Genomic DNA, 16,138 nt, shown 5'->3' with positions numbered 1-16,138 from the left:
CAATACTCTGTAATGACCTATATGGGAAAAGAATCTGAAAAAGAAATATATATATATATCTGAGTCACTTTGCTGTACACCTGAAACATTATATATCAGTCATACTAAAATAAAAAGAAAAACAAGAACAGAGCAACTACGCCAAAAAATGATATACATGTATACATGTAAATGCGTATATTTTAAATAAAATTGTCATCAAATGGACTAATAATACACAGGTTTTTTTTTTTTTTTTTTTTTGCGGTACGCGGGCCTCTCACCGCTGTGGCCTCTCCCGTTGCGGAGCACAGGCTCTGGATGCGCAGGCTCAGCGGCCATGGCTCACGGGCCCAGCCGCTCTGCGGCATGTGGGATCCTCCCAGACCGGGGCACGAACCCGTGTCCCCTGCATCGGCAGGCGGACTCTCAACCACTGCGCCACCAGGGAAGCCCATAATACACAGTTTTATATGTTGTTTTTTTCACCTACAGTATCATGATTACATTTTGATTATTAAATAATCTTAGAGAATATGATTTGTTTCTCATTTTATCTGAATGAGCCATAGATTATTTAAATTCTCCTATTATTGAACATCTGGTGGTTTCTTATTTTTGACTCTGTTATAAATAATGTTCTAATGAGTATTCCTGCAAATAAAGTTTGCTTCCATTTTGATATATTGCTAAATAGATTCAAAAGTTGCATTACTGGGGCAGAAGGTGGATATGGACATTTTTAAGGCTCTTGACACACAAAGTTAGAGAAAATTGCCTCTTAGCTGTACTGATTTATAACCTTTCAGCAAGGTAGAGTGTTCCTTTCACCACAGCTTCATCAGCATTGAGTCTTTTTTTTTAAACATCTTTATTGGAGTATAATTGCTTTACAATGTTGTGTTAGTTTCTGCTGTATAGCAAAGTGAATCAGCTATATGCATACGTATATCCCCATATCCCCTCCCGCTTGCATCTCCCTTCCACCTTCTCTAACCCACCCCTCTAGGTAGTCGCAAAGCACAGAGCTGATCTCCCTGTGCTATGCGGCTGCTTCCCACTAGCTATCTGTTTTACATTTGGTAGTGTATGTATGTCAGTGTTACTCTCTTACTTCGTCTCAGCTTACCCTTCCTCCTCCCCACGTCCTCAGGTCCATTCTCTACATCTATGTCTTTTTTCCTGTCCTGCCCCTGTGTTCATCAGAACCATTTTTTTGTTTTTAGATTCCATATATATATGTTAGCATATGGTATTTGTTTTTCTCTCTCTGACTTACTTCACTCTGTATGACAGTCTCTAGGTCCATCCACCTCACTATAAATAACTCAGTTTCTTTTTTTTTATGGCTGAGTAATATTCCACTGTATATATGTGCCACATCTTCTTTATCCATTCATCTGTCGATGGACACTTAGGTTGCTTCCATGCTCTGGCTATTGTAAATAGTGCTGCTATGAACATTGTGGTACATGACTCTTTTTGAATTATGGTTTTCTCAGGGTATATGCCCAGTAGTGGGATTGCTGGGTCGTATGGTAGTTCTATTTTTAGTTTTTTAAGGAACCTCCATAGTGTTCTCCATAGTGGCTGTATCAATTTACATTCCCACTATCAGTGCAAGAGGTTTCCCTTTTCATCACACCCTCTCTAGCATTTACTGTTTGTAGATTTTTTGATGATGGCCATTCTGATGGGTGTGAGGTGATACCTCGTTGTAGTTTTGATTTGCATTTCTCTAATGATTAGTGATGTTGAGCATCCCTTCATGTGTTTGTTGGCAATCTGTATGTCTTCTTTGGAGAAATGTCTAGTTGGGTGTTCTGCCCATTTTTGGATTGGGTCGTTTGTTTTTTTTGATATTGAGCTGCATGAGCTGCTTGTAAATTTTGGAGATTAATCCTTTGTCAGTTGCTTCGTTTGCAAATATTTTCTCCAGCTCTGAGGGTTGTCTTTTCGTCTTTTTTATGGTTTTCTTTGCTGTGCAAAAGCTTTTAAGTTTCATTAGGTCCCATTTGTTTATTTTTGTTTTTATTTCCATTTCTCTAGGAGGTGGTTCAAAAAGGATATTGCTGTGATTTATGTCATAGAGTGTTCTGCCTATGTTTTCCTCTGAGAGTTTTATAGTGTCTGGCCTTACATTTAGGTCTTTAATCCATTTTGAGTTTATTTTTGTGTGTGGTGTTAGGGAGTGTTCTAATTTCATTCTTTTACATGTAGGTGTCCAGTTTTCCCAGCACCACTTATTGACGAGGCTGTCTTTTCTCCATTGTATACTCTTGCCTCCTTTATCAAAGATAAGGTGACCATATGTGCGTGGGTTTATCTCTAGGCTTTCTGTCCTGTTCCATTGATCTATATTTCTGTTTCTGTGCCAGTACCACACTGTCTTGACTACTGTAGCTTTGTAATATAGTATGAAGTGCAGGAGCCTGATTACTCCAGCTCCATTTTTCTTTCTCAAGATTGCTTTGGCCATTTGGGGTCTCTTGTGTTTCTATACAAATTGTGAAATTTTTTGTTCTAGTTCTGTGAAAAATGCCATTGGTAGTTTGATAGGGATTGCATTGCATCTCTAGATTGCTTTGGGTAGTATAGTCATTGTCACAATATTGATTCTTCCAATCTAAGAACATGGTATATCTCTCCATTTGTTTGTATCACCTTTAATTTCTTTCAACAGTGTCTTATAGTTTTTTGCATACAGGTCTTTTGTCTCCTTAGTTAGGTTTATTCCTAGGTATTTTATTCTTTTTGTTGCAATGGTAAATGGGAGTGTTTCCTTAATTTCTCTTTCAGATTTTTCTTTATTAGTGTATAGGAATGCAAGGGATTTCTGTGTATTAATTTTGTATCCTGCTACTCTACCAAATTCATTGATTAGCTCAAGTAGTTTTCTGGTGGCACCTTTAGGATTTTCTATGTATAGCATCATGTCATCTGCAAACAGTGACAGTTTTACTTCTTTTCCGATTTGGATTCCTTTTATTTCTTTTTCTCCTCTGTCTGCTGTGGCTAAAACTTTCAAAACTATGTTGAATTATAGTGGTGAGGGTGGGCAGCCTTGTCTTGTTCCTGATCTTAGAGGAAATGGTTTCAGTTTTTCACCATTGAAAACCATGTTAGCTGTGGGTTTGTCATATATGGGCTTTATTATGTTGAGGTAGGTTCCCTCTATGCCTACCTTCTGGAGAGTTTTTAATCATAAATCAGTGTTGAATTTTGTCAAAAGCTTTTTCTGCATCTATTGAGATGATCATATGGTTTTTAGCCTTCAATTTGTTAATATGGTGTATCACATTCAATGATTTGCATATATTGAACAATCCTTGCATTCCTGGGGTAAACCCCACTTGACCGTGGTGTATGATCCTTTTAATGTGCTGTTGGATTCTGTTTGCTAGTATTTTGTTAAGGATTTTTGCATCTCTGTTCATCAGTGATATTGTTCTGTAGTTTTCTTTTTTTGTGACATCTTTGTCTGGTTTTGGTATCAGGGTGATGGTGGCCTCATAGAATGAGTTTAGGAGTGTTCCTCCCCCTGCTATATTTTGCAAGAGTTTGAGAAGGATGGGTGTTAGCTCTTCTCTAAATGTTTGATAGAATTTGCCTGTGCAGCCATCTGGTCCTGGGCTTTTGTTTGTTGGAAGATTTTTAATCACAGTTTCAATTTCATTACTTGTGATTGGTCTGTTCATATTTTCTATTCTTTCCTGGTTCAGTCTTGGCAGGTTGTGCGTTTCTAAGAATTTGTCCATTTCTTCCAGGTTGTCCATTTTATTGGCATAGAGTTGCTTGTAGTAATCTCTCATGATCCTTTGTATTTCTGCTGTGTCAGTTGTTACTTCTCCTTTTTCATTCCTAATTCTGTTGATTTGAGTCTTCTCCCTTTTTTTCTTGATAAGTCTGGCTAATGGTTTATCAATTTTGTTTTTCTTCTCAAAGAACCAGTGTTCAGTTTTATTGATCTTTGCTATTGTTTCCTTCATTTCTTTTTCATTTATTTCTGATCTGATCTTTATGATTTCTTTCCTTCTGCTAACTTTGGGGTTTTTCTGTTCTTCTTTCCCTAATTGCTTTAGGTGTAAGGTTAGGCTGTTTATTTGAGATTTTTCTTGTTTCCTGAGGTAGGATTGTATTGCTATAAACTTCCCTCTTGAACTGCTTTTGCTGCATCGCACAGGTTTTGGGTCATCATGTTTTCATTGTCATTTGTTTCTAGGTATTTTTTGATTTTCTCTTTGATTTCTTCAGTGATCTCTTGGTTATTTAGTAGCGTATTGTTTAGCCTCCATGTGTTTGTATTTTTTACATTTTTTCCCCTGTGATTGATATCTAGTCTCATAGCGTTGTGGTCAGAAAAGATACTTGATACAATTTCAATTTTCTTAAATTTACCAAGGCTTGATTTGTGACCCAAGATATGGTCTATCCTGGAGAATGTTCCATGAATACTTGAGAAGAAAGTGTATTCTGTTGTTTTTAGATGGAATGTCCTATAAATATCAATTAAGTCCATCTCGTTTAATGTGTCATTTAAAGCTTGTGTTTTCTTATTAATTTCATTTTGGATCATCTGTCCATTGGTGAAAGTGGGGTGTTAAAGTCCCCTACTATGATTGTGTTTCTGTCGATTTCCCCTTTTATGGCTGTTAGCATTTGCCTTATGTATTGATGTGCTCCTATGTTGGGTGCATAAATATTTACAATTGTTATATCTTCTTCTTGGATCGATCCCTTGATCATTATGTAGTGTCCTTCTTTGTCCCTTTTAATAGTCCTTATTTTAAAGTCTATTTTGTCTGATATGAGAATTGCTACTCCACCTTTCTTTTGGTTTCCCTTTGAATGGAATATCTTTTTCCATCCCCTCACTTTCAGTCTGTATGTGTCCCTAGGTCTGAAGTGGGTCTCTTGTAGACAGCATATGTATGGGTCTTGTTTTTGTATCCATTCAGCAAGCCTGTATCTTTTGGTGGGAGCATTTAATCCATTTACATTTAAGGTAATTATCAATATGTATGTTCCTATTACCATTATCTTAATTGGTTTGGGCTTGTTTTTGTTGGTCCTTTTCTTCTCTTGTGTTTCCCACTTAGAGAAGTTCCTTTAGCATTTGTTGTAGAGCTGGTTTGGTGGTACTGAATTCTCTGTTTTTGCTTGTCTGTAAAGCTTTTGATTTCTCTGTTGAATCTGAATGAGATCCTTGCTAGGTATTCTTGGTTGTAGGTTCTTTCCTTTCATCACTTTAAATATATCATGCCACTCCCTTCTGGCTTGCAGAGTTTCTGCTGAGAAATCAGCTGTTAACCTTATGGGAGTTCCCTTGTATGTTATTTGTTGTTTTTCTCTTGTTGCTTTTAATAATTTTCCTTTGTCTTTAATTTTTGTCAGTTTAATTACTGTGTGTCTTGGCGTGTTTCTCTCAGTTTATCCTGTATGGGACTCTCTGTGCTTCCTGGACTTGATTGACTACTTCCTTTCTCATGTTAGGGAAGTTTTCCGTTATAATCTCTTGAAATATTTTCTCAGAACCTTTCTTTTTCTCTTCTTCTTTTGGGACCCCTATAATTCAAATGTTGATGCATTTAATGTTGTCCCAGAGGTCTCTGAGACTGTCCTCAATTCTTTTCATTCTTTTCTCTTTATTCTGCTCCGTGGCGGTAATTTGCACCATTTTATCTTCCTGCTCACGTATCCATTCTTCTGCCTCAGTTAATCTGCTATTGATTCCTTCTAGAGTATTTTTAATTTCAGCAATTGTGTTGTTCATCACTGTTTGCTTGCTCTTTAGTTCTTCTAGATCCTTGTTAAATGTTTCATGTATTTTCTCCATTCTGTTTCTGAGATTTTGGGTCATCTTTACTATCACTACTGTGAATTCTTTTTCAGGTAGGTTGCCTATTTCATCTTCATTTATTTGGTCGTCTAGGTTTTAGCCTTGCTCCTTCGTCTGTAACATATTGTTTTTGTCATTTTATTTATTTTTTTTCCTTTTTTGATGAGTCGGGCTGTATTCCTGTCTTACTGGTTGTTTGGCCTGAGACGTCCAGCAGTGGAGTTTGCAGGCGGTTGAATAGAGCCGGGTCTTGGTGCTGAGATGAGGACCTCCGTGAGGCCTCACTCCAACTGATATTCCCTGGGCTCTGAGGTTCTCTGTTAGTCCATCAGTTTTGGACTCGTAGCTCCCACTACAGGAGCTTGGGCCCGACCTCCGGCCTGGGAACCAAGATCCTGCAAGCTTCACGGCATGGTAAAAAAAAAAGAAAGAAAGAAAGAAAAAAGGAGCAGTACAATATCAAAGAATAAAATACAAAATAAAGTTAGAAAGATAAAAAATATATTAGGAAAAATAAAACTGTAATTGAAACAACTGGTCACTAGGGGTTCCTCCTGTCCCCTAGGTGTCTGTGGTCCCTCACCAGTGCCTGGTAGGTGCCCTAGTTGTGAGGAGACGCGAATTCACATCCTCCTAGTATGGCACCTTGACTCCACCCCTCAGCATTGAGTCTTACGTCAATTTTTTTTAAAGTTTAGAATTGGCTTTCAAAATCGAAGACCTTGCATGTAAATATTTAAATAACCCTAAACATTTAGGAAGAGACAGACAGGACCAGAACCAGAACGATGACACTGATGGGGACGTAAGGGACAGACCCCTGGGGGTGTGTTTGCTGGGGAGCAACTGGCTTTGCCTTCTTCCTCCTGTGTCACCTTTGCTCCGGAGCCCATGGAGAATCCTCTCCAAATGGACGTGATGCTCCCCTCTCGTGGCTGCGGCCGGGCTTCCATGTACCTGCTTGGTGCGGGTGCTGGGCTGGATGCAGCGGCCGCCGCCCCCTTCTGTCCTCACGGAGCTCACGGTCCAGGGGTGCTTCTTGATCGGGGCGGGACTTCCCTCATGGTGCCAGCCCAGCCCGAGTTTCTGCTCGTTGCCGTGCCATGCTCACGCCTATGCCTGCGTGTTTCCACATGGTTCAGGGTAAACCGAATGAAACGAGAAATGACATAGTGGGCTGTGCCCTTGCTGGATAGGAAGTCATGATAAAGGGAAGCCGAGTGCAGGGGACAAATGTCACTCTGCCTCAGGCTGTCTGTGTGCCCTGGATGGCCGGATTAGGGGATTTGTTCCTGGAGATGCTTTGGGGTAGAATTCGGACCGAAAATGAAATTTGTGCTTGTTTGAGCTGTTTGGTGTCTGGACTTGGACTGAGGTGGGCTCTGGCTGTGAGTCCTCTCTGAGCGATGCCCGTGCCGCCTTCTCTGTGCTTGGCCTGCGGCCTGGACCTCCCGTGGGTGAGAGGACCCTCCGGTGGTTTTGTTTCTGCGGGTCATCCCTCTGAGCCTCTCGTTGTGCAGGGGACACGCTCCGGAAGCCTCGCCTTCAGAAGTCTCTCACGTGGTACCTGGACGATTTGTTCTTCACGATGTATCCCTCCCTGGAGAAGTTTGAGGAGGAGCTTCTGGAACTTGTGATCAGCGATCACTTCCGGGAGGTACAGTCTTGGGTCGGGGAAGTTAGTCTGAACGGTGCAGATGGAAATGGCAGGCGGAGCTGGGGAGCTCCCGGCCTCTCAAGCCCCCAGGTGGGTGGTCCAGCCCCTGGTGACACCTGTGGTCCTGTCTTTCGTCTCTTTGTGGCTGAAGAGGGACAGTAGCCCATTGTCTTTATTTTTTTAAATTTTTAAAAAATTTTTATTCTTTGGCTGGGTCACGTGGCTTGTGGAATGCGGGATCTTAGTTCCCCGACCAGGGATCGAACTTAGGCCCCCTGCATTGGAAGAGCGGAGTCTTAACCACCGGACCACCAGGGAAGTCCCACGAGCCCATTGTCTTAACTTTGATATTGACGAGGGTGCTGTCATCCTGAGACATTAATTAACATTCACTTCGATGTAACTTAATCAGTCCTCATTTAAAAGATTAAATCACCAAATGAGCATAGGAAAACCTGTAAAAGAACCCACATTTACAAGGGACATTTTGAGGATGTTTCCAAGGAGACGACTAGGGATCTCAACCGCTTTGCCCCATTGAAGCGGTTTACTGTGAGCGGCGCTCCCCCTAACACTGCTCGGTTTTGCCTGTGTGACGCTGTCCTGCAGACTCCGCACCGTGATGCCTCGTCCCCACTGTGGGCCTTTGAGCACATGGCCCACCTTCGTGCACGTTCTTCGTCTGGATCTGTGCACGACCCCTCTCCGGTTTCATGTCTCAGTGCAGACCTGTTGCCCTGAGGGGCCGCCCTGCCCAAGCTGCAGGCAGTGTCCCCCTTCCTCCCCGCCGGGCGCGCTCTCCGACGCATCATCGTGCTTCGTTTCTCTGGGTGCTTGGCCCTCTCGGAGAGCACCTGGTTTCCTTACTGTTTACAGGTGGATTGTCAGTCCCTCTCTGGAGTATTTGCACCAGGAGGACAGGGACTCGGTTTGCTTTACCACTGCACCTGATGTGCCTAAAACAGTCGGCACATAGTAGGTCTTTAACGTGTATTTGTGAGAATGAGTGATGCAGTCAGTGGGTGCCCATCCTCGTAGTCTGTGAAGTTAGCAAATTATTGACACACACACACACACACACACGCGAATGTGTGTACACGCACGAATAAGGTGGTCTTTTCTTTTGCTCTCTACCCGTTCTTGAAAATGTTGTACTACGTAATGTAGTCTCATGTGAAACAGAAACACGAAGCAGAGAAGAGGACTGAAATAGCATCATACATTTTCTTGGCATAGTTCCTGCTGTTTTCTTATTGCTCAGAAAAGATTGTCTGAGGGTAGAAAGATGTTTAAGAGCATTATTGTTGAATTTTATATATTCCCATAAAGATCACTTTATTATGTGTTTTTACTCTCTTTGTATTTTTGTTCCCATCCAACTGGCAGTTACTCGGTTATCACCTTCGTTTTATTTTCATTACTCAGAGACTAATGGGCTGAATTTACGTCTGTTCAGCATGATTAATGGGCAATGAAGAAAACTCGAAAATTCAGGGATCATTTTGCAACAATCACATAATTTAATAAACAATAATAGCCTGGAGGAATATCCTTGCTCATTTGTTAGGGCGCCTGTATGTTTTTTTTGTTAAGATGAGAACACTTTAATATCCAGGGATCACTTTGGGGCAGACTTACTGCCTAAATATGCCCACTCTTCCTGAGGCCCTGTCCGCCCCAAGTCTCAGGTGTCTGAGCTATGGGAGGGCAGAGGTGTTGAAGCTCGCTGTGTTCAGCCTTGGTCAGCACTTGCCCTTGACTCCGGGACCTCTCACTTCTTGGAGCCCCCTTGGAGCTCACTTCCTCTCACTGTTGGAGGTGCTAGGGCCCCTTGTTGCTGGTTTGCTGCGTCTTGAGAATTGTAGCTCAACCTTGCAAACCCGGAGCGAGAGTTAGCTGATTCAGGCATCTAAGGGATGTATTGTGCTACAAGATGATGCTACGTGAGAAGTCCCCGAAGTACCTAGAAAATGGCCTAAGGCCAGTCTGCTCTGATTGGATGGTGCTTCACCATCCAATGGAGCTTCAGACCAAGCTCCGTCTGGTCTGGAACGTCTGAAACCTCTGTTCCAGTTTCTTCTCTCCGCTGGGGCTCTCTGCTGGGAGCTTTCCTGGTGAGCTCCCTCCCCCCTCCGCACCGACCTTATTCTGTGCCATGTGTGCTTTTCCCAGGCGGGCAGCCCGCTGGACAGCGGTGCCCTGGAGATCTTGGAGCGGCGCCTGTGCGTGGGTGTGCACAACGGGCTGGGCTTCGTGCAGAGGCCACAGGTGGTGGTGCTGGTGCCTGAGCTGGAGGTGGCCTTGACGCACTCTGCCAGCTTCAGCCGGAAAGTTGGCGCCTCTTCGAAGGCCAGGTATTTCCCCCGGGGTCCCAGGTCGCGGTCCGCGTGGAGTTAGGAGGTGCGGGTGGGCACCTGACCAGGGATCAGAGTGAAAGGCAGTTGTTCTTACACGCGAGGCGTGCACTCATCCACCTGGGTTCTTCCCCGGTGCCTTTGATTCCTCTTGCTTAGTCGTCCCCGTCAGGAGCAGACCTCAGTGTTGTGAGGTTGGAAAGATCCTGGTTTTTGTGCCACGACGGGCTTTGGAGTTAGCATTACAGATGCTTCCAGCTGTGGAGCCCCGGCGTGCTTTCCTCCAGATGCGCCCTGTGATCCCTTTCTCACATGACACAGAACCAGAGGGCAGTAAGTTCTGCCGCTCTGTTCAGTCCTGTGCGTCTCAAATCACAATCGGAGACATCGCCTAGGGGTTCCATATGTGAAGCTGGACGGAAGCCGGCCTCGGAGGGGGCACCTCCCTGGAGACCTTCCGCCCTCCTGATACCACTGCTGGCGGTTTGGGAGAGTGTTGATTGCGGCACCTAAGAGAGGCTCTGGTTTGGGAAGTTACCTTGACGGCCAAACACCCAGAAGGGCTCAGTGCCGTTGCCTGGGGGACTCACCGTACCAGACCGCAGCAGCAGCGCCCGGTGCCGCGGGGCCCGAGCTGAGGGCGGGTGGGGTGCCGGGCAGCAGGAGCACCGCCTGACACGCCCCCTCTGTGTGTTCTCGGCGCAGATCTGGAAACCACACTCTGGTCTTGAGAAGCCGCCTCCAGCTCCCTGAGATGGTCTGTCAGCCCGCGTTCACCATCGTCTTTCAGCTGGAGTACGTGTTTAACAGCCCTTCGGGAGCGGACGGCAACGTAAGAACCCTCAGCTTGTTTCGCGTGCCGCCTGGCGACGGGCTCTACGCGCGCAGGACAAGCATAGTCACCATTCATTTTTCTTCCGTTAAAAGCAGTGTGATTATTATTAACAATATGGATAACAAGCGTGCAACATGATTCCAGAAAACACTTGTTCCAAGTGATAGCTTTGTTCTAATCATTTCCCATCTCTATGGTAACAGTACAGACACCCTGCCGGCAGCTGGCTGAACAGTTCAGTAAACAGGCATCGTGCATCGTTAACGTCATTAATTCGTAATTATTGAATCGATAATTATTTTGAAAAAACGAGACCATTTTAATGCCTTTTTCAAATGATACTAAGTGTAGTAAAGCTTGAATCTGCGCAAGAAATGAATGTTTTCTTAGAGTGGACTTTGTATGTGCCCATGTCAGAACCAAGAGTGAGAATCTATAGGATTCAGTTGGAAGAAATGTAACAAAGAGACATCATTTACATCGTTGATGCAGATTTTTCGGAAAACCCAAGTCATGCTATTCTTAAGATTCAGATTTTTGGGCTTCCCTGGTGGCGCAGTGGTTGAGAGTCTGCCTGCCGATGCAGGGGACGCGGGTTCGTGCCCCGGCCCGGGAAGATCCCACATGCCGCGGAGCGGCTGGGCCCGTGAGCCATGGCCGCTGGGCCTGTGCGTCCGGAGCCTGTGCTCCACAACTGGAGAGGCCACAACAGTGAGAGACCCGTGTACCGCAAAAAAAAAAAAAAAAAAAAAAAAAAAAAGATTCAGATTTTTTTTGAAAAAGCAAATATCAATTTAACAAGTAAATTAAAAATAAAAATAGGCCAACAAGACACCTTATGTGGTGGTCAGTCTGCCTGCATCACCATGCAGCTGAGGCAAGAGCAGGGGGCTGGGAGCGGTCTTGGGGGGCCTTTGGAAGGAGAATGGGGTGTCGGCACAGCTGCTGTGTTAGTTCCTCTGGTAGCAGTGAACTGACCTCTCCGATGTCTGTACCTCGTGTAATTCAGAGTCCTAATCAGGTGAGCAGACCCAGAGGCAGGTATTCTGAGTATAGCCGAACGAATGATGTCCGTTGTTCTCACAAAGTTCTTGTTGCCAGCTCTGCTTTTCTTTCTTTGTTACCAGAAATTTCAGCTAAAATGCAACTGTATGCAGATATGCGTGTCAGCCGGGGGCAGGCGCTCCGGGCCTGGGGTGGAGCTTTACCGGGAGGGAGGGGCTTCTGGGGCTTCCGCATCCTGGGGGGAAGTTCGCCCGGCTCAGCTGCAACATCCCTGGTGCTGCCACTGGGCGTGGGCAGGGGGTCGGTACAGAGGGAGCCCCTGAGGAGCAGAGGGCCTGGCTCTCCACTCATTTACATTTAGATTGTGTCCCCTCGAGAACGTTAATTACAATTCGCTTGTGATTATAGAGCCTGTGTCCTGAAACTTTATGTCTTACCCAACCCTCGATTGTTATTTTTTAACTCTTCACTGAAATGCTTACCCGCTGACAGGTGGATCCGCCACGCGCTGTTGCTTGTGGAGCTCTTGGAATGTGGCTTGAAATAGCTCATCAGTTCTTTTTGATGTGGAGGTTTATCTTAACGTGGAATATTGGACTCCGTTTTACTGTCATCAAGTGTACTTTCTTCAGTGTAATCTGGAGAGGAAATGTTCCTGTGTCTGAAATGAATTTCCGCACAAATTACTTGCTGCATGGAACAGTGAGGATGGGTTAGCATTCCGGGGGGTGAAAGCCAAATCAGGCATTTCCACCACAACCAGACTTAGACGTACAGGAGAAAGCTAGCTTGAGGCTGTCGATACGGGCTCTCGCTCCTTCCCCGAGGAGTGTCCCAGGAGGGGATGCGGCCCACTGGGCCTCCTGCGAGGTCAGGGCTCGGCCTTGGAGGGACGTGTCGCAGCTGGCATGCTCCCGCTTCCCTCTGCAGTCCATTATGGAGCGTGTCTTCGGGTGCATTCAGCCTGCAAATTCCTTTCTCCCTTTTCTTTCCTTTTAAAAAACTCTACGTGGTGGACATGCCAAGTGTAAACAAAAGCAGACCGGATAGTAAAATAAGCCCCAAGGAGCTTCAGCAGTTATCCACTTTGTGGACAGTCTTGGTTTGTCCATACCCTCTTGCACAACCCATTTTGGTTCATTTTGAAGCCAATTCCAGTCACAATCGCATCTGTTTTGATTACTGTAAACATTTCAGCATGTACATTCTTTTCTTTGACCTTTTTAATTATAGAGAATTTCAAATATAAAGATAGAAGCGTACGATAAACCCAATGAATGTACCCATCGCCAGTCTCAGAAGTTATCAGCTCCTGGCCAGCCTTGTCTCTGCCTTTCTCTCCTGTCCCCATTCCTCCCAGGTTATTTTAGAGCAAATCCTAGACCCCGTGTCATTTCCTCTGTGGACAGTGCAGTAGATCTTTCCAAAAGATGGGGGTAAAACTTCCCTGCAATACCATCGTCACACCTCAAAAACGAAAACAAAGTTCTCGGTATCATCCGTCACCCAGCCTGCCTGGGTGTATGTTTTAAGTATTTTCTTTTTTTTTTTTTTATTTTTTTATTTATATTTTTTTATTTTTTAACCATCTTTATTGGGGTATAATTGCTTTACAATGGTGTGTTAGTTTCTGCTTTATAACAAAGTGAATCAGCTATACATATACATATGTTCCCATATGTCTTCCCTCTTGCGTCTCCCTCCCTCCTACTCTCCCCATCCCACCCTTCCAGGCTGTCACAAAGCACCGAGCTAATATCCCTGTGCCTTGCGGCTGCTTCCCCCCAGCTATCTGCCTTACTACGTTTGTTAGTGTGTATATGTCCATGACTCTCTCTCGCCCTGTCAAAACTCACCCTTCCCCCTCCCCATATCCTCAAGTCCGTTCTCCAGTAGGTCTGCGTCTTTATTCCTCTCTTACCCCTAGGTTCTTCATGACATTTTTTCCCCTTAAATTCCATATATATGTGTTAGCATACGGTATTTGTCTTTTTCTTTCTGACTTACTTCACTCTGTATGATAGACTCTAGGTCTATCCATCTCATTACAAATAGCTCAATTTCATTTCTTTTTAAGGCTGAGTAATATTCCATTGTGTATATGTGCCACATCTTCTTTATCCATTCATCCGATGATGGGCGCTTAGGTTGTTTCCATCTCCGGGCTATTGTAAATAGAGCTGCAATGAACATTTTGGTACATGACTCTTTTTGAATTTTGGTTTTCTCAGGGTATATGCCCAGTAGTGGGATTGCTGGGTCATATGGTAATTCTATTTGTAGCTTTTTAAGGAACCTCCATACTGTTCTCCATAGTGGCTGAACCATTTCACATTCCCACCAGCAGTGCAAGAGTGTCCCCTTTTCTCCACACCCTCTCCAGCATTTATTGTTTATAGATTTTTGGATGATGGCCATTCTGACTGGTGTGAGATGATATCTCATTGTAGTTTTGATTTGCATTTCTCTAATGATTAATGATGTTGAGCATTCTTTCATGTGTTTGTTGGCATTCTGTATATCTTCTTTGGAGAAATGTCTATTTAGGTCTTCTGCCCATTTTTGGATGGGGTTGTTTGTTTTTTTGTTATTGAGCTGCATGAGCTGCTTGTAAATTTTGGAGATTAATCCTTTGTCAGTTGCTTCATTTGCAAATGTTTTCTCCCATTCTGAGGGTTGTCTTTTGGTCTTGGTTATGGTTTCCTTTGCTGTGCAAAAGCTTTGAAGTTTCATTAGGTCCCATTTGTTTATTTTTGTTTTTATTTCCATTACTCTAGGAGGTGGGTCAGAAAGGATCTTGCTGTGATTTATGTCATAGAGTGTTCTTCCTATGTTTTCTTCTAAGAGTTTGATAGTTTCTGGCCTTACATTTAGGTCTTTAATCCATTTTGAGCTTATTTTTGTGTATGGTGTTAGGGAGTGATCTAATCTCATACTTTTACATGTACCTGTCCAGTTTTCCCAGCACCATTTATTGAAGAGGCTGTCCTTTCTCCACTGTACATTCCTGCCTCCTTTATCAAAGGTAAGGTGTCCATATGTGCGTGGGTTTATCTCTGGGCTTTCTATCCTGTTCCACTGATCTATCTTTCTGTTTTTGTGCCAGTACCACACTGTCTTGATTACTGTTGCTTTGTAATATAGTCTGAAGTCAGGGAGCCTGATTCCTCCAGCTCCTTTTTTCGTTCTCAAGATTGCTTTGGCTATTCGGGGTCTTTTGTGTTTCCATACAAATTGCGAAATTTTTTGTTCTAGTTCTGTGAAAAATGCCAGTGGTAGTTTGATAGGGATTGCATTGAATCTGTAGATTGCTTTGGGTAGTAGAGTCATTTTCACAATGTTGATTCTTCCCATCCAAGAACATGGTATATCTCTCCATCTATTTGTATCATCTTTAATTTCTTTCATCAGTGTCTTATAATTTTCTGCATACAGGTCTTTCGTATCCTTAGGTAGGTTTATTCCTAGATATTTTATTCTTTTTGTTGCAATGGTAAATGGGAGTGTTTTCTTGATTTCACTTTCAGATTTTTCATCATTAGTATATAGGAATGCCAGAGATTTCTGTGCATTAATTTTGTATCCTGCTACTTTACCAAATTCATTGATTAGCTCTAGTAGTTTTCTGGTAGCATCTTTAGGATTCTCTATGTATAGTATCATGTCATCTGCAAACAGTGACAGCTTTACTTCTTCTTGTCCGATTTGGATTCCTTTTATTTCCTTTTCTTCTCTGATTGCTGTGGCTAAAACTTCCAAAACTATGTTGAATAAGAGTGGTGAGAGTGGGCAACCTTGTCTTGTTCCTGATCTTAGTGGAAATGCTTTCAGTTTTTCACCATTGAGGATGATGTTTGCTGTGGGCTTGTCATATATGGCCTTTATTATGTTGAGGAAAGTTCCCTCTATGCCTACTTTCTGGAGGGTTTTTATCATAAATGGGTGTTGAATTTTGTCGAAAGCTTTCTCTGCATCTATTGAGATGATCATATGGTTTTTCTCCTTCAATTTGTTAATATGGTTTATCACATTGATAGATTTGCGTATATTGAAGAATCCTTGCATTCCTGGAATAAACCCCACTTGATCATGGTGTATGATCCTTTTAATGTGCTGTTGGATTCTGTTTGCTAGTATTTTGTTGAGGATTTTTGCATCTATGTTCATCAGTGATATTGGCCTGTAGTTTTCTTTCTTTGTGACATCCTTGTCTGGTTTTGGTATCAAGGTGATGGTGGCCTCGTAGAAGGAGTTTGGGAGTGTTCCTCCCTCTGCTATATTTTGGAAGAGTTCGAGAAGGATAGGTGTTAGCTCTTCTCTAAACGTTTGATAGAATTCACCTGTGAAGCCATCTGGTCCTGGGCTTTTGTTTGTTGGAAGGTTTTGAATCACAGTTTTAATTTCAGTGCTTGTGATTGGTCTGTTCATATTTTCTATTTCTTCCTGATTCAGTCTTGGCAGGTTGTGCA

The 16,138-nt window shown here is 43.3% G+C and overlaps 1 protein-coding gene across 1 annotated transcript in view; it reads left to right on the top strand.

The window, feature by feature from the left end:
• Window positions 1-16,138, top strand: part of NPHP4 (nephrocystin 4) — a 132,956-nt gene that overhangs the window by 24,362 nt on the left and 92,456 nt on the right. The window contains exons 6-8 of the mRNA XM_065884328.1: window positions 7,339-7,475; window positions 9,648-9,829; window positions 10,535-10,661. Coding sequence (XP_065740400.1) covers window positions 7,339-7,475; window positions 9,648-9,829; window positions 10,535-10,661 — 446 coding nt within the window. The remainder of the gene's footprint in view (window positions 1-7,338; window positions 7,476-9,647; window positions 9,830-10,534; window positions 10,662-16,138) is intronic.

The sequence above is a fragment of the Phocoena phocoena genome, chromosome 1 (genome assembly GCF_963924675.1).
Source record: "Phocoena phocoena chromosome 1, mPhoPho1.1, whole genome shotgun sequence".
NCBI classification, from domain to species: domain Eukaryota; kingdom Metazoa; phylum Chordata; class Mammalia; order Artiodactyla; family Phocoenidae; genus Phocoena; species Phocoena phocoena.
The sequence above is the reverse complement of the archived record's forward strand: the minus strand, read 5'-3'. Positions and strand labels throughout refer to the sequence as shown.